Below are 17,728 nucleotides of genomic sequence, written 5' to 3' on the forward strand. Positions count from 1 at the left end.
TATTTATAGGGAGATCTAAAAACAAGGGCAATCACAGCTTAACTTTGAGGATCAAGAAAGTGCCAATGTAGTACCTCAAAACTGAGGTTGAAGTCTGAAGTTTTCTCAGCCGGGTCAAGATTTAGAAAAGTACATTATTCCACAGTCTGTTTATTCTTTTTTTTTTTTTTTTTTTTTTTTTAAAGGGGACACTGTCTTTAATAAAGTTGGAATTAAAAAGTCACTTAGTAAAATGTTTACGAGTATTTGTTTTTATCACATCAAAAAAGTTGACATGCGGGTCAGAGTTCTGTTTTCCCGTAGAAAGTGAGAAGCCGTGTGTGAAAACCCACAAACTGGTCTGCCCTTGCCCATTGTTTCTGTAAAGGGGCCACTGCATGAGAACAACTTCAAATTAATCAAAAACAACTCTTCAGGTATCAAATGTGTCAAAATAATTCCAAACAATTAAAATATAATATATATATTTATAATTCCAGGCCCTCAAAAGCAATCATGGTAATTAAGAACAAAGTTTTGAGTCATTATAAGACACCAACTTAAACATCTCTGGTGAGATGGAAGTGGGAAACTGGCATTAGAACCCCAGTTACTTGGAAACCACCTTTCAAATGTTCTTCCAACACGCAGGAATCAGGTTAGCATCATCCTCCAGCTGGGTGATGTGGCCACGGGCGTCCAGGGTGGGGGCAGCTGGGGCACAACCCGGCTCCTTCCGTGTAGGTCTGTTCCATGGCCGCCCAGCAACAGAGACCGCCCGCCCCTCCCCACGCCTCCACCAGGCTGTCCGCCCAGGCAGCAGTTTACTAGAATTCTGTCCGTTTGAACACTTGAATGTCACTGAAAAATAAATCAATGCAATTTGGTTTAAATGTCAGTTTCTTCAAGAACCTGATATTTCAGTTACAAATCACTGAAGCTCCTTTTTAAAAAGAAAATTCGACTCCCTCGAAATCAACTACTTTATGTGAAGGAAGAAGGCATTGTTACAATGGCTCAGAACCGTCCTCAGACTCTGTGGTGGGTCCGGCCGAGCACCTAGCTCGCAAACGTCTTGCCTGCGTCCTCCTTCCCCTTGTACGTCCTCTTGCCGTGCGTGAACGGGATGTACCGGTACTTTATCATGTGCTTTATTTGCCTCTTCATGGTGATACAGAAAAGCATGATGAAGTACATCACCAGGATGGGCCAGAACACTGGGACATTGAAAGCCTCAAAGAAGGTGCAGGCCATGGCCACGAGGATACCCTTGGTCGCCGCATGCCAAAATTTAAACTCTGGAAGCCTTCGAATAAAGGGCCGGAACTCCTCGTTCTGTTTGGTTGGTAATGAGGGGCCATCATCTGAGTCCTCCATCAAGGAAGGGTCCACTTTGGGCGAGAGAAAGGCTATGAAAAGATTGAGGTGGTAGATCCCCAAGGCGTAGGTCACGATGTACCAGCCCTGCAGGAGGTAAACTCGAATCATATAGACGAAGCTCAGGCCCAGTGTCACCACCCATCGCACGGTTGTGTAAGGCGTGGACTTGTCTAGCCAGGACTGATAGATCTGTCCAAGTCTTGTGAAAAATCTGTACACCACAGAAGGTTTCCCATGGACAGAATCTCCAACACTGTCACCTTCGGACATTCTGTAACTCGCCGCTCCCTGCGGCCGAGCGCGGTCTCCGAGGGCCGCGGGAAGGAGGACGCGGGCAGGCGGCCGCGCCGGCGCTTCGCACCCACAGTCTGTTTATTCTTAACAATTACTTTAAAAATTAAAGGTTTTCGTGCCATCGCGTGTGATAATTTTGTGTTATAAAAGGTAAAACACGGCTATTCATGGAGCAATTGTAACAATTCTTGAATAGCTTTACCTTTGGAGACGTAGTGCTGATACAGGGAGGGAGGAAAGGTCCCTGAATTATTTTCTTGCACTCAGTCTTCTAAGAATCATGGCCAGTGCACTGGTGAATTGGGGCTGGGGGTAGCTCTATGTCTTTCTCTTTTCTGTCTAGTTTACATAAGTCCTGTAGGAGGAAGCTCCGCCTGGGGTGAGCATCTCTGGAGAGACTCATGTGAGGAAGGAAGGAAGACTTTAAAAAAGATGGTTAGGAGTGCATCTACCCAGACACAGTCCTGGACACAGATGTGAGAGCAACAAAAGTTCTTCAGGTTGGCTCCAGTGTCTCGTAATTTGCCTTTTCTAAATCAAGTAATGTGACCTATCAGTAGGTATTGAACACAGAACCCCAGACCTGGCAGAAACCATAGAAGTCACCCACTTCATATCCTGGACATTCCTGCCTGGTGGGCCTCCAGCTTCTGCTCCCAGTGAAGATGTCAGCATCTTCCATGGCTGAGGAGCATTCACTGTCAAAAAGGTTTCCTGCTGAATGACATAAATCCTCTCTTCCTTTGATCTGTGGCCTTTAGTCCTGCTCATCCCTTTATCATGCACCTGGCTTCGGCCAACAAGCTTGCTTAACATATCTCAATTCCGCCATCATGGTCATACCATGATGAGGAGAGTCTCGCCTCTCCTTTCTTCGCTTGTGGCTCACAGGACCTGGTTATCAGAACCAGCACTGTTCTGCTTGCTGCTCTAGGTGGGTCGTGCTTTTGCCGAACCTAGCACGGACGTGTGGAGTAACAGTGTCCCCGGTGTGCAGCCCGAGGGTGGGTGAGGTTTTTGAGGAGCTCCAGCACAACGCTCATTTGACAGGATAGATTTTTCTTTCTGGCTTGAGATAGCTAAATATTGGTTGTAAATTTTTTAGTACATTTCTTCTGGATGGCTTATACATAAGAGATGCCTTGAAATGAGAGATAGGCTTTCTCTGAAAATGTGGTGAATGAGTCACATAGGAGAAATTCCATTTGTGTTTTAACTTGTCAAAAATCACCTCAATCTGGGCATAAAAATGCAGTTGGGCAGAGCCCGTCTTGGGTCCTTGGGATGGTGTCTCATGAAGAAGCATGAGAATGCTAACTCCTCCTGTTCTTCGTGATTCTCCCCAAAGTGACCTTTAGTGTGGAGGAGAAAAGATCCTCTTCCCCCTTCTTTTTCCTCTGGCTACTTCCTACATCCAAGTCAGACCTCATGGTGGTAGGTGTAATCTCTTGTGTGAGAGCCTGCCTGTGGCCACAAAGATCTCTCAGGCCTTTTCTGGCTCACATGGAAGCCTCTTCATAATTAACTCAAGGGGCATGTGTGAGACTTTGTGCCTTGTTATAAGCCTGACTTCATCCCTTGCAGCCTATTATTATCTTGTGCAGGCCCAATTTTGAGAAGAACACACAGTTTCGTGGTACCACCTACACCGTCATTTATTTAATCGATTTGGATGGTTTGTGCTGCTCTTGGCCTTGGACCTGCAAAAACAAAGCCATGGGATAAAGCAGCCCGAATCCTGTAATGAAAATCTTGTACCTTTTCTGAGGCCTGGTAGAGAGAGATGATTTATTTTTACCCTACCAAATAAAACATTCTAGGAATCTGAGGTGAAAATTGGATTTTAACTGCTACTAAAATTTTGAGCATATAAAATCCCCAAGTGTTGAAAGTTTTCCTTGATGAAGAGAAGAACCTGAAGAGTCTGGTACAAGAATGATCTACATCTGAGGTACACTGGTGTCTTGATAAAACTGGAAATGAACAGGAGGCACCCTGGCAGCAGAATGCAGCAGTGGAGACAGACCTCTGTGTTCTCAACATCATCGCTGGTTTCCAGTCTTAGACCTGTAGCACAGTTCTCTCTTCCTTCTTCCTGCTTCCTCTTTCAGATGTAAGCCTTCTGTGACTGAGCCGAAGGAGTCCAGGAACGACCTGAACCCAGCCACTGTATGCTTTTCTTCTGTCAGGTTCTTATTTGTTGGTGTGTTCACGTTCCTCCCCATCTCCCTGCCCTCTCTCCCCCACCCCCCAAGCCCTCATCATTTACTGTCTTCGAGAGCACACAACATCCTGTCAAAATCTTACTAAAAACCACAAAAACCTAAGGACTTCAGAACTAGGATGGAACTAAACCTTCATTAACTGTGCCGGGCCTTCCCTGGCTTTGTTTTATGATTTCGGACCTGTAGTCACTTACAGCCTCTGTCAGAATGCTGTCTGCCTGGACCCGTAGGCCTGCCAGGTGCTTGGCGTCCCCTGCCCTTCTAAGGGTCACCACCTGCCCAGACTCTGTCACCGTGTTGCGCTCACTAGCCTGGGTGTGTTTGCTACCTTTTCCTGGTTTTCACAGAGCCACTGCTTGTCTGGATGGACCGCAGCTGGGTTGTTTCTTAGTTCCTTGGATTGTTTGCTCTTTCCTTCGTTCAGAATTTATTGAGCATGGGCACTGTGTATTGGGATATAAAGATACGTAAGATACATCTGCATTTAATTAAAAAGCGTAGCGGAGGCAGTGGATCTGTGTAGTGTGCTGTGGGGGGAAGAGAAAGGAGGAGCTCGCTGAAGCTGAGGAGACAGGAGGCTTCGCCATGACAGCCTTTCAGAGCTGGAGTTCACTGGGTAAAGTTTCTCCAGGCAAAGGGAAAAGGAGGGGTATAGGGCTTAGCAGAGGAAGGAGACAGCTCTTGGAAAGACATTTGTTCAGAAAATAAACAGTCTTTTAGTGTGCCCGAAGGCTAGATGTAGAGAGGTGGAGGGGGGCAGAGGGAAAGTCATCTTCTCTGAGGCAGGGTAGGGAGAACCCTGTATATCATCCCAGGGAGTCTGCGGTCTTCAGACTATGGGAATCACGGAAGGTTTTTAATCAGTTGAGTGATGTCATCAGATTCGTCTTTGGAAAGATGACACTGGAAACTGTTTGGAGGACTTTTCAGAGGTTGAGGCAGAGGAAGGCAGAATGACCCTTCAGGTGTGGATTCTGGGCTTAGCCGACAAAAGTGTCGATGGAGAGCCACGTGGCCTTTCTTGCACAGATGGCCTCAGAGTGGGTACACAGAGTAGGATCTGTTTGCCTAGGCCCTTCCTGACCTCATTGGGTTAGTCTGATTGCAGGCCCCTTCCTCTCAGCCTCTTCAGACCTCCCGTGATTTATCAGGAGAGGAGATGGGTCTTTATATTTGACAACTGTAAGCCCCATTCTTCTCCCCATTCTTCTCCCTTTGCTTAACCCTGCCAGCCCCTTCCTAACTTGGCTGACCTCCCTGGCTCAGACCACGTGGCTGTGTGGGGCTTTCATCTCTGCCAAAGCTGATCTGGTGGAGCCAGTGATCGTTTCCTGTCCGGCCCTCTCCTGTCCTGTTCCTGCCAAGGCCTTGGTGGTTATAAGAAGACCAAAAGCCTCTTGTAGATGGGACCTGGGCCACTTTCTCAAGGTTGACACACCTGCCCCACACCCTTACAGCTCTGTTCCCTGATGATCCACAGCAGAGCTTCCAGCAGTTACACTAAATTTTAAAAGTTTATGTTGAACTTTTGAGTTGAGTTTTTTTTTTTTTTTAAGATTTTATTTATTTATTTGACAGAGAGAAAGATAGTGAGAGCAGGAACACAAGCAGGGGGAGTGGGAGAGGGAGAAGCAGGCTTCCCGCCAAGCAGGGAGCCCGATGCGGGGCTCGATCCCAGGACCCCGGGATCATGACCTGAGCCGAAGGCAGACGCTTAACGACTGAGCCACCCAGGCACCCTGAGTTGAGATTCTTCTTAAGGGAAAAAAAAACAGAAGAGGGGGGCATTGGAAACGTATGTTTTATGAAGTGCTCTGAGCAGTGACAGATTTTCTTAAGACTCTCAACATGCCAAGAAGCTCTTAGAAATATGCTTGTTCATTAATGTCGTATTGATTCGGTTCTGGTGTTTTGTTTCAAAGTTTGAGGGGTTTTTTGTTTTTGTTTTTGTTTTTATCCCTCTCTAATTGTGTGGATAACAAGGGAACTGTTTTGTAATGTGACCGGGAAGCCCAGCAGTGCTCTAGGGCTGGGCATCTTGCACTCAATTAACCCTCCTATTTCACATCTCATCACTGCAGTGTGGCAAGGCGCTCCCTGGCCTTTCAAAGCAGGAGGACTGCTGTGGAACTGTGGGTACCTCCTGGGGCTTTAACAAATGCCAGAAATGCCCCAAGAAGCCATGTAAGTGATGTTTCATCATTCCTTTGAATGTCAATGTAGCATATCTGTTGCCTTATGATCACTGTTTTGATGTGGAGCTAGCATTAGACTTTCAGAGAACTCTTACTGAATTCTAGAACATAGCACTATAATTGGCATTTCCAGAAACCTTGCTTCAGGTCTAAGAAAGATTTCCTGTCGATTCTGTGTTTTAATAAGCAGTTCTCAGTTGCCTTCTCCAGTTATTTTTAAAAAGTGTTTTAAGAGGGCAGTACACTAAACGAGGTTCTTTTTCCTTTAGGTGAAGAGAAAATAAGATGTCTTTAAAAATGGTAAATGTTTCAAAAACTGATAAAAAGTTAGTAAAGCTGTTATTTCTTAGGTTAAATTCCTTAAATGAAATTTTTATTAATAGCCACAATAGAAGTTTGTTATAGTGTAAGTTTTCAGATTTCACTAAAAAAAAAAGGCTAAAATGGAAAAATGATTGGTTGCTGACCTCTAAAAATAAGTCTACAGTCACTTAGGATACAGTACTTTCTCCTTTTCAGTCACCACTTTTAATTTTTTTTTTTTTGAGATTTATTTATTTATTTGAGGGAGAGAGAGAGAACGTGCGCATGTACTTGCGCACACACATGTGGGGAGAGGGGCACAAGCAGAGGGAGAGGGGGAGAGAGAGAGAGAAGAGACTCCCCACTGAGCATGGGGCTGGATCCCAGGACCCTGAGATCATGACCTGTGTTGAAACCAAGATTCGGACTCTCAGCTGACTGAGCCACCCAGGTGCCCCAGTCACCACATTTTTGATACCATCACAGTTCTCAATGACTTGAATGTATACTGATACATGTTTTGGTTAGTCTATATATTCTGGTTTTTAGGACCTATTGATTGAGTAAATCCAGATTTGTGAGTCTCTGTTACTTTTTCCCCAATTATAGTTAACATTTTTAGTTTTTGAATATAGCATTAACTCTGGCTGATTCCTAATAGAGATTTTTTAGAAAAACAGAGGTAACTTGATTTTCTTTTAATATTTATCACATTTTCCCCCAAAAGCAAGTGATACTTTCCTTAGTCATCTTCCTTTGCCTTATATAGCTGAAGATTTTTATAGTAGGTGTTTTACACTTTGTGTTGCAAGGAATTTCTCATTTGCTTCAATTGGGTAATTTTTATTCATTCTTCTTTTTTTTTTATTTTTTTTTAAAGATTTTATTTATTTATTTGAGAGAGAGAGTGAGAGAGAGAAAGAGCACAAGAGGGGGGAGCGGGAGAGGGAGAAGCAGACTCCCTGCCGAGCAGGGAGCCCAATGCCGGACTCGATCCTGGGACTCCAGGATCATGACCTGAGCCGAAGGCAGTCGCTTAACCAACTGAGCCACCCAGGTGCTCTTTATTCATTCTTCTTAAGCACCTGTTGATTTGATAGTCTCAATTGCCTTTCACACCTCTGTTCAATCTAGAATCTGCCATCTTGGAATCACTGCTCCAAAGCTTTGTTTTATGTACTAGTGTTCTGCCATCATAGTAAAGCAAATTAATAATTGTCTCATTGCCTCTCATTTGGACCTCCTTGTCTCTCAAACTTATGTGTTTTCTAACACGGAACCCTAAAATTACTAAGAAGGCAATTGAGAACTGCTTATTAAAACACATAATGCCTAAAATTTCATTTTGTTGATACTTCTTCTATTTTTCTTAGAGGACTAATTTGTGAAAACACCCACTAAAATTTCCTGCAACTAGTGAATTCTTCATTTAGGGAAAGATCACATAAATGAAGACCTTCATTACTGAGAATGTCCCCTCTGGACTTTTTATGCTGATTCAATAATGACTGGTAATTTGGATTTCCAGTAAGTGGGTTGAGTGCTATAGTCCCTCCTCACTGAAAGATCCATGTGCCTAAAATTATTCTGGCAACCTGACCAAAGGGATATCCAGGAGAGATTTGATATGATTTAAAGAGCATGGAGTTTGGAGCTAGACAGACCTGAGTTTGACTCCCAGCTTAGTCATTTGCTGTTGAGTCATATGTATCATGAAACAAGAGTCTATATCTAAAATGTTGAAAAAGCAAAGCTTTTTTTTTTTTTCTTTTAATGGCTTATCCCTCATATACTGTGTAAGTTTGTCTGTAGGAATATTGTGGAGAGGACGGTATGTTTCCCACCTCTAAGTCTCAGGACTGCAGAAGGAGAAGTCCAGTTCTTCCAACTTTATTCTGGGGCCAAGTTCATGTTCTCTAAATACTTGTTCCATCTTTTCTCTTATCTTATGTCTTTTTCTTATCCCTCCTTCTTTCTGTGGTTTTTGCTTAACTGCTTCCCTTTCCTCCATTTTCTCAATCCCAAAGTTGAAAGAGAGGGACAGAAGTTAGGGGTAAAGAGAATCCTAGATTCTTGTTTTTTAATCCCTAACCTCTACTCCCGACCTTCTGTTGTTTTTATTTAGAATTGTGTTTTCTGAGCATAAATTCACTGCTTTAAATGGTTTTGTTAATTCTATGTTTTAGTGCTAGTAATTAAGGAGAATGTGAAAGCACAAAGTTGCTATCACTTTTGACTAAATGCTGACAAAAATAAATTCATGTTGGGGGCGCCTGGGTGGCTCAGTCGGTTAAGCGGCTGCCTTCAGCTCAGGTCATGATCCCAGGGTCCTGGGATCAAGCCCCACATTGGGCTCCCTGTGGTGAGTCTGCTTCTCCCTTTCCCTCTGCCTGCCTCTCTGCCTACTTGTGCTCTCTCTCTATCTCTCTGTCAAATAAATAAATAAAATCTTAAAAAAAAAAATTCATGTTGGCTCATGTAATGTATAAAATTCAAGCGATTGATTTCATTTCAGGAAAGGCAATGTGGATTATGACTAAAGTAAACTATTAACATCTTGACATTTACTTTGTTTGTGCTGTCCTAAGTGACTCACTCCCAAGAAACACACTCAGGGTCACATTCTTCCTGTGTCATTTAGAAACTTTCCTTTCCTTGGTTGGTACTACTCTCTAAATCATATTCTTTTTGGAAGAGAGCAGACTTTCCTTGGCTTTATATGCTATGGTTTTGTGTTCCATGCTTTTTTTTTTTTTAATTTTCACTTGAAGTAGTTCAAACTTCAGTTTTCAAATGGCTTTTATTTAATGTTTGAAGTTTTTGTTTAGCCACATACAGAAAGACCTTTCACTGTTGATCAGTTTTTACTGTGAAAACTTAATTTTAAATCTGCAAATGATTTCATTAAATACTCTGTAGTCTTTTAAAAATGTACTTTGCATGAACAAGTCACTGGTCCTTTAAAAGTTTTTAGAAGAAAATTAACATAGAATCCTAAGCTGACGAAGACCTGAAGAGATCATCTGGTCTGACTCTCTGCCTCGAGGTAGATGACTGTTGAAACTTTTTAAACAAGTTATCCTCTCTTTTTCATTTGAAGAGTTCACAGAGATCCCAAGATCTCTGTAGGCATCCTGCTCCAGAGAGTCTCCATTCTATGGAAGACTAGTTACGTGGCCAAGGAGCTTGAATGGGGTGACTCCCCACATGTCAATTTCTCCCTCCTTATAACTCACCATTCCAAGACTCCTCACTATAACCTTTTCTTAGAATTCAGAAGGATCTGAAGAGATGGGACATATAGCAAAGAAAGGAAGTGAAGAAGGAGAAGGGAACATTCCATTAGTGGTGAGAGTAAAGAGCATGTGTTGGGGCAAAACAATTTTGTTTTCTGAGAGAAAATTTCCTTTTCATTTTGAATTTTTCCTCTTTACTCTTTGTTCAGGTCTTTTTAGTGGTCTCACCATCCATCCTGTTTTGATTATTGGCCATTTTCTGTTGCTCATGATCTTAATGAAAGAATACCGTATGGGAGGAAATAAAGACATCTGTCATCTCGTGAGTGGTTTTGTCAGGCATGGTGGTAGGCATTTTGCATAAATTATATCTAAACTCCACACTAGCCCTGACCTGCTCAGTAGTTGTGAATACTCCCATTGTATAGAATTGCCATTTGAAAGCCGGAAAGCTTGTCTCCCAGGGTCGCAGAGCTATTGATAGGCAGAGCCAGGATTTGAACTGCTTGGTCCCTGAACTTATGCTGTATCCATTATGCCAAGAAGTCTCTTGGGTCTCAGTTAAGAGTGCCAGAATCCGTGAATGGGGTTTTGTTGGTTATTTGGTAATAGCAGCATTGTATTGGTGAAAATACAATGCTGCTGTTACCAAATACAATTCCAAATTAATTAATACCAAATACAGTTCCAAATTAATTAATACCAAATACAATTCCATTGTATTGGTGAAAAGAGTAGATTAAGGGTGATGAACCATACCGATGATCACAGCAGCCCTTCTCCTTGCCTGGCTTCCTCTTTTCATCTTCTATTCTTCTCAGGTTCATAGTAGTAATAATCCCTCATTACCAGCATATGTGAGCCAATATTTAGGTGAGCATATAGTTTATTTTTGGAACTGGGCCACTTGTGAGAGTACAATAGAGTGCTCAACCCAGGGCTGTCCCAGGCAGGCCAGGATGTATGTTCACTCCAACTTATAAGAAAATTCGAATGCCTGTAGCCAATCATCTGGGGAGGAATAGATCCTCTGTAATATAAATAATCACTAATTGGAAGAAAATATAAAATAGTCTTATGATTCTTTGGATTAACATAATCAAGATTTGCTGACAACTACTTGGGACTCTATCTATTGCAGAATAGGAAGGATACTGAAAAACAGGGATAAGTGAAAGAAACTGCTATATGTTGAGTTGGGTATCTTAGAAATGAATAAGACAGACCACTCATGACTTTGGTGGCTTAGGTTATCACGTTGGTAGTTTAGGACTGTAAGAATTTAAACATGTAACAAAGAATTATTTCTCCTTACAGCTTATCATGGATATAACCAAATGATGGAATGTCTACAAGGTTATAAGCGGGTTAACAACACCTTTTGTCAAGGTAAGGTTAACTGAATTCATTGGTGTGGACTTCATTGTTTTGGCTTTTTAGGAATTTGAGTTGTTTGATCATGTTTTGCTCATTAGCCCAGTGTGTGAAGGTCATAACAGTGACTACCTCCTGCTCACTCAATTTAGCTGTAAGGAAATAGAGTTCTAGTGTAGGGTTACTAGAATTAGTAACATTTAAAATTTCATGGAACTTTTTTCCCCTGAAATTTTTCCTGAAATCCACAGGAGATTAGATTACATAGCAGAGCCCTCTGTGGTCTCCACGCTAGTCACTGCCTGTCCATACGTGAGCGGATGCGTGGGTACAGATGAGTTCACACCTGTACCTAGCAGTACTGCTTCCTTGTTGACACAGGATTGGGTAGGAGAGTTCCTTATTTTTCCCCCTCTCATCAGAATATTGCTAGCCACCTCGAAGTATGGGGTCTTAAATATCAGGGTGAATACACATTTCCTAGGCAACAGTTAAGGCTATGTAGCTAAATGTGGAATGTCCTACGTACTTTTGCTCAGTTTATTTTGAACCATGTAGCAGAGTTGAGCAAGCAGGGGGATCCTCAGAGATCATTTAGCCCAGGGTCTGTACCTTATAGATGGGGATGTTCAAGCCCAGACTTGCTAAGTGACTTCCCTGAGGCTAGAGCGAAGGTTAGAACTCAGGTTTACTAATGCCTGGTTTAGTACCCATACATGAGAGCAAATTTTGTGTCACTTACTTTGTGGAATGTCCAATTAATGCTCCTAATTTCCCCTGACATGTCTGGGATAAAGGTATTATTAGTAACTTGGAAATATGTCTACACTGAAATAAAGAGGCTTCAAGAATCTTAGTGAACCAGGGCGCCTGGGTGGCTCAGTCGTTAAGCGTCTGCCTTCAGCTCAGGTCATGATCCCAGGGTCCTGGGATCGAGTCCCACATCGGGCTCCCTGCTCGGCGGGGAGCCTGCTTCTCCGTCTCCCACTCCCCCTGCCTGTGTTCCCTCTCTCGCTATGTCTCTCTCTGTCAAAAAAAAAAAAAAAAAAAAAAAAGAATCTTAGTGAACCAAAACCCATGTCAAGAACACAGCACATGTTTTCTGACTTGTTGTCTGGGGCTCTGTATCCTTGACCAGTATGTGTTTATAGGACAGAGTAGATTAAGGTAATGTTGGAAAATATAGATTAATTCCTATTAAAAGGGCTCATTTCAATGGACTATCTTAATTATCTGAGAATTTTCTCCAGTTGTTCCATATTGCATCTAACTTTTATGATTCGTAGAGCTTTAGCAAACAAAGAATTTTCTTCTGAAATGCACATAGGTATACCACGTGTTTGAAAAACTTTTGCCTTAAAATATGATAAGCCCTCTTGTAAAAGAGTATTGGGAAAGTTAGATTTAACTGTTCAAGGAGAGGGCACCCAAGACACTTTTTGAGAAACCTCTGTAAACCTTAGTAACATGGGAATAATGGGTTAATCATTATTATCTAGGAACCGCTAGAATTTAAGACATCCTTAAAAGAGTCTATTAAATGGAGGGAAGATTGAATTAAATGGATGGAAGAAGGAATATGTCAAATGAATGAATGTACATTCTGCAGTGTAAATGAAGTGACTGCTTCATGGATTTGGATAAAAATCTATATGACAAGCCCTGGCCCATTTTTAGAATGTGTTAGTAGAAGCAGAATGAGCAGGCTGTTGGAAGTAACAATCTTGTCCTCTGCCAGTCAGACTGAATTTGAGGTTTGGGTGTTTGGTGTTCATTGTCTCTTGGCTGATAAGGTCAACAAAGCTTGCAATGGGCCTGGAAACCTGAGGGTGTTTAGCCCTGGAGAAGTGCAGAATAAAGAGAGATGTAATGGCTACCATGCAAACATGCCTATAAGTGGTTGATTAACTGTCCTACAAAACAAGTCTTTTATGAGTTGCTTCAAAAACCAGTCCATAGGATGGAGTTAAAAGGAAGCATATTTACAATTACAAGCAAACTTTTTGTGTGGAATAGCATTCCCTAACACTGTACTGAAATGCCTTTGGAAGTACTGAGCTTCCTGCACACGGAAGTGATCCAGTAGATTCTTAATAACAGCTAGTCAGGGGTGTTACGAGGAATTTCTGTCCTGTGCAGTACATGAGGTTGGGTGACTTTGTAGGTACATTCCAGTTGTCTGATGCTATTGTTACTCTGTTGCCAGGATAGAGGCTGTGGATGAGAAGAAAGAAATGACATCTTGGTCTGTTCCACGATTTTAACCCCTAGATAGGAAGTTTCCTGAAATGTGCCCTGTGATGAGGTGTAACTGCCTGCTCCTTAGACTACAGACAGAGGAGGATCCCTAGTTATCCTTCCCCATTGTAAACCTGTGTGCCTAAATGTTAGACATTCTCCAGAATGTCATCTTTTCCTAACTGCAAATGATGAAGAATGTACATTGTTTTTCTGGTTGGGATGGGATGGGGTGGGGTGGGGTGGGATATGGACATTATTCATCCCAATTAAAACCGAGACACAGAGAGAGTAAGTAACTTTACCAAGATCACACAGATAATAAGAGGCCCGGCCAGGCTTGAACTCCCAAAACACCTCTGCTTCCATGTGCCACATGGCCTCCTTTATGGATTTTGTATGTATCTGGGAAGTATGACTAATGTAGATACTAGCTCATTAGAACAGAAGACACGCCATCTGTTGTGAGGAGTAATAGAAGTCAAAGCAATTAATAGTAATTTGGTTTTGTGTAATAAGAAAGGATGGTTATCCAATATATTCTTCCTTCTAGCTGCTTCAAGGTTCTACCAGTATTTAAAAATACCATGGTAGAAGTGGAAGTAAAAATTTGCAACTATTGCACTTGCTCTCTCATTTAGCAAAATAGAATGAAGAATCCTTTAAGTAATTGCTTGATTATTGTTGTTGTTTGTTTTGTATTTTCCTCCTCTGGTATGGCTGGTATGGAGTGACCTTTTGCAAGTTTTGTTCATATTGAGCATATCTTAATGGTTCCATCTTGTTCTTTGCACTGATGGTCAGTAACACCAAATCCTGGCTTACGTTTGTCTCAGGAGGATATTTGCAAAAGAGCGTTATACTTTTTGGCATGGATTCTGGAGTGAAGTGTCATAGAAAATTCTATTTCATGGTGCCTCCAAAAGGCACCGCTAAATTACACTACAGAGGAGACTGACTCATAAAATAATATGATTTCATTCATCATAATCTATTAAAATTACTTTTGAGAGAAGGGCTTAATTTCACTCCCTTTGTGACACTAACGGTCAGCAAAATTAAATAGAACTTTCTCACATTACATATGTACACTCCTTTTTCCTAGAGTGTTGAAGCTTTTGATTTTGTTATCCTAGAGTTTTTCAAAAGGAGCCCATTAACCACTAATTACTTGTGCATTCCACATTGTTCTTAGAGTTTAATGTCTTCTCAGTTTACAAAGCAGATTTAAAATTAAAGTGATTAATAACTAGAATTACATTATTTCCTTCACCTAAGCGAACTAATGTCCTGAAACAACGTTTGGTAATGTGGGCTCAGTAACAAAGAACCAACTGTGCACAAGTTAATTTGAGGAGCTTTGAAATAATTGCCCTCGAAGTTGGGTCTTTTCTCCTCTCTGGTGGTGCTGCAATTATCTTTTCAAAGGAATGATTTATTACATATACACACATGGAACTCTAAAACCTGCCCTCACTACCCTTAACATTATGGAATTGTTATAATTTGCTTCATTTATCATAACAAACAATACAAGCATATTTCCTAGTGGATCTAGAGCAGCATTTGCTGTTTGATTATTGTGCAAAAGTTTGATGTAGCGCTAGAATTAAATGGATTGATACCTCATGAATATGATAATAGGAATGCCTGCTTTCATACTCCTTGACTCTAGAGCTCCGTTCTTCCCTGCATTTTGAATACTCTCACTTGCCCATTACTTTGTCATGAGATAAATGAGCTCTTAAAAATCAGGCATAAATCCAAGTTTTAAAAATACATTTGGTTCTGAAATTACTTGGGGACCAATCTATTTAGGGAAGTCTTTTATTAAAAGCAAATGCCTCTTTTGATATGTTGAAATCACCCAGTTCATGAGCTATAGGGATAAAATCAACCTAGTATTATTTTGTACATTTTTTAGCATGTGCTGAGGTGCTGTGGGCAATGCCAAAATATGTAAGTGAGAGACGTCTACACTTTCATAATCCAGTGTATGTATATTCCTTTTTCATAGATAATCTTGCAAATATTAGAAAATATTCAGTGATCCACACACATTAATTAGCAGGGCTCTCCTGAGCTACAGACTGAGGATAAGTGATGAATAAGACATCCTTCCTGACCTTGGACTTAGTGTAATTAAATCAGTTGGAATCAGCAGGATACAATTTGCTTTGTTCACTTTCCCAACTAGCTAAATTTTAGCTGACTCCAGATGAGCCCGTTAAAGCAAATATGAAAGAGCTGTCCACATAACTTACTCTTGGCGTCATTTTATTACACCGGTTTTTCTGCTTTAATAAAATAAATTTACAAAACAGATACATTAGGGCATCATCATACCCAGTACAAAACTTTCACTGTGGAGCTCCTTTAAGATGGTGCCCCAAATTGTATTTGAAACCAAATTTTGTTTGGAACACAGAAAGGATAATGGACATTTTTTTTTCAGGGGCATGTCTCTGTTACTAAATGAAACTCACAACTCACTCCATACCAGTAAGCCATACATGGGATTTTTGGGTTATGAAGAGCTTGGCTGGACTATAGCTTCTATTTCAGCTTCTCTTAATCATTACAAAAAATTGTGACTGCAGTATGGTAAGCATATAGAAGAAGACTGGTCTTTGGGTGCTTTGAGAAAACTGGAAAATACAGGTTTTAAGAAAACCTACTTGGCTGGAGAAAAGAATGTGGCTGTGGCATAGTGCTGGGTTCATTTAGAATTAGAGTCCTCACTTTACAGTTATTTTCAAAGGTATAGTTAATGGAGATTGAGAAGGTTTTTTCCCCCCATACAGTTAATAGTTAAATGAATTTAGCCTAGTTTATCAAGTTTTGCATTCAGCATCATTTCTTGTATCCTTTGTTTACTTTCTGGATTCTTTTTTTTTTTTTCTTTTAAGGTAGGTTTGCCAGATAAAGTACAGGACACCCAGTTAAATTTGAATCTCAGATAAATAGCAAATAATTTGGTTGGGACATATATACTAAAAAGTACTTGTTTATCTGAAATTCAAATTTAATTGTGTATCCTGTATTTTTATTGCCAATCTGTATTTTAAGATGATGTTCTTTCACTGTTCTTTAAATGAGGGTGCTGAGAAGTATATACTTTAGATGTCTGAAAATATTTTTCTTTTGAGCTCCTTCTATAAGGAGACTGGTCAGGGGTACAGCTCTAGGTGGTTTTCCAGCAATACATTTGACCATCTTATCCTGATGTCTTCTGACTTCTTTTTGATACTTTTCCTCCCCTGTAGATAATCTCTCTTTCTCTCTTTTGAGATCTTCTTTGAATCCTTTATTTTCTGTCATCTTATCACACTATGTCAATATCTGCATTTATTTTGATTTTGCTCAGTAGACAGAGTGTATTGTCCATCCAAACAGTCGTTTCTCTCCTCAAATTTGAAAAATGACCAACTATTATCTCTTCAGATACTGTTTTTCCAACATGCTTCTCAGCTGAAAGTCCTACTGACTAGTTTGGGGAACCTCTATAATTTTCATGCCTCTGAATAAGTCTTTTGTGCTTGTATCCTTTTGTCTTTTTGTTGTTGTTGCATTTTGAATGAACACCTCAGTTCCATCTTACAGTTTTCTAATTCTTGCTTTATTCTGTCCGTCTGGACTCTATCCCATCTGTTATACTTTTAATTTTAAGTCTGTTTTCCACTTCTGCGGTTTTGAATAATTTTTCATAGCTACCTGTTCTTGTTTCTTTTCTTTTAAAATGTGTTCATTCATTTAACTTTTTAAGCATGTTGAAAAGTTTAGCAAGATTTCAGTTGCTGAGGAAGAACATTTCTGCACAGGTACTTTCAGATTCTTACCTTCAGTTGTTAAATTCTTGGCTGCCCATATTTCTTCCTAGACAGTAGCCCCAGAAATTCAGTGGCTCCATCCACTGCCATGTATTTCTATGACATTTCAGGTTTACTGGGATGTTTGTTTTGGTTTTTCTTTCTTTTTTTTTTAATCTTCTTTTATAATTGTCTGCAATTGCTAGTTATTTGGAACAGGAGAGAATGCCAAAGCATGAAGTTTCTATGTTACATTTCTTTAACATTTATCTGTATCAGGATTGAGCTTTTTAAAATTCAAGATACCAATATTGGAATGTGGTTTTTAATATGTATATATCTATTATAAATTTTCTTTGAGGATGTTAAAAAACACTGAGAAAACTTCAAATTATATAAATTATATAAATTAAATGTTATTCAAAGATTGTCTTTTTTTCCTGTTGTAATTAAACAGCCCACAATCAATATATTGGTTAATATATTGGTATATTAATAACCAATATTAATATATTGGTGAATTAATCAATATATTAACCATCTGCCATTCATTAACTCATTCATTTTACAGATATTTAATGATGATATAAGTGGGGGTGCTCTGAGCAATATTAGAATATAATAAGACTCAACTCCTGCCCTTATGAAGATCACTCTTCTCATGTATAATTAAAACATCAAGCAGCATATAGTAC

At 40.4% G+C, this 17,728-nt stretch overlaps 2 protein-coding genes across 25 annotated transcripts in view; one reads left to right on the forward strand and one right to left on the reverse strand.

Moving 5' to 3' along the window:
* LTBP1 (latent transforming growth factor beta binding protein 1) overlaps positions 1-17,728 on the forward strand; it is a 350,994-nt gene that overhangs the window by 176,202 nt on the left and 157,064 nt on the right. For all 24 annotated transcript variants that reach the window (XM_044918765.1, XM_021697673.2, XM_044918773.1 and 21 more), the window contains 2 exons: positions 5,960-6,062; positions 10,930-11,001. In XM_044918765.1, the coding sequence (XP_044774700.1) occupies positions 5,960-6,062; positions 10,930-11,001 (175 nt within the window). The remainder of the gene's footprint in view (positions 1-5,959; positions 6,063-10,929; positions 11,002-17,728) is intronic.
* Positions 949-1,714, reverse strand: LOC110587424 (protein RER1). Its single transcript, XM_021697672.1, has one exon. The coding sequence runs from the start codon at positions 1,627-1,629 to the stop codon at positions 1,039-1,041; it is 591 nt and encodes a 196-aa protein (XP_021553347.1). The 5' UTR covers positions 1,630-1,714; the 3' UTR covers positions 949-1,038.

Source organism: Neomonachus schauinslandi, chromosome 10 (genome assembly GCF_002201575.2).
Source record: "Neomonachus schauinslandi chromosome 10, ASM220157v2, whole genome shotgun sequence".
Taxonomy (NCBI): Eukaryota; Metazoa; Chordata; class Mammalia; order Carnivora; family Phocidae; genus Neomonachus; species Neomonachus schauinslandi.

Excerpts from the sequence above, each read along its gene's own strand:
- LOC110587424 (XM_021697672.1), bottom strand. The coding sequence starts at position 1,629 with ATGTCCGAAGGTGACAGTGTTGGAGATTCTGTCCATGGGAAACCTTCT.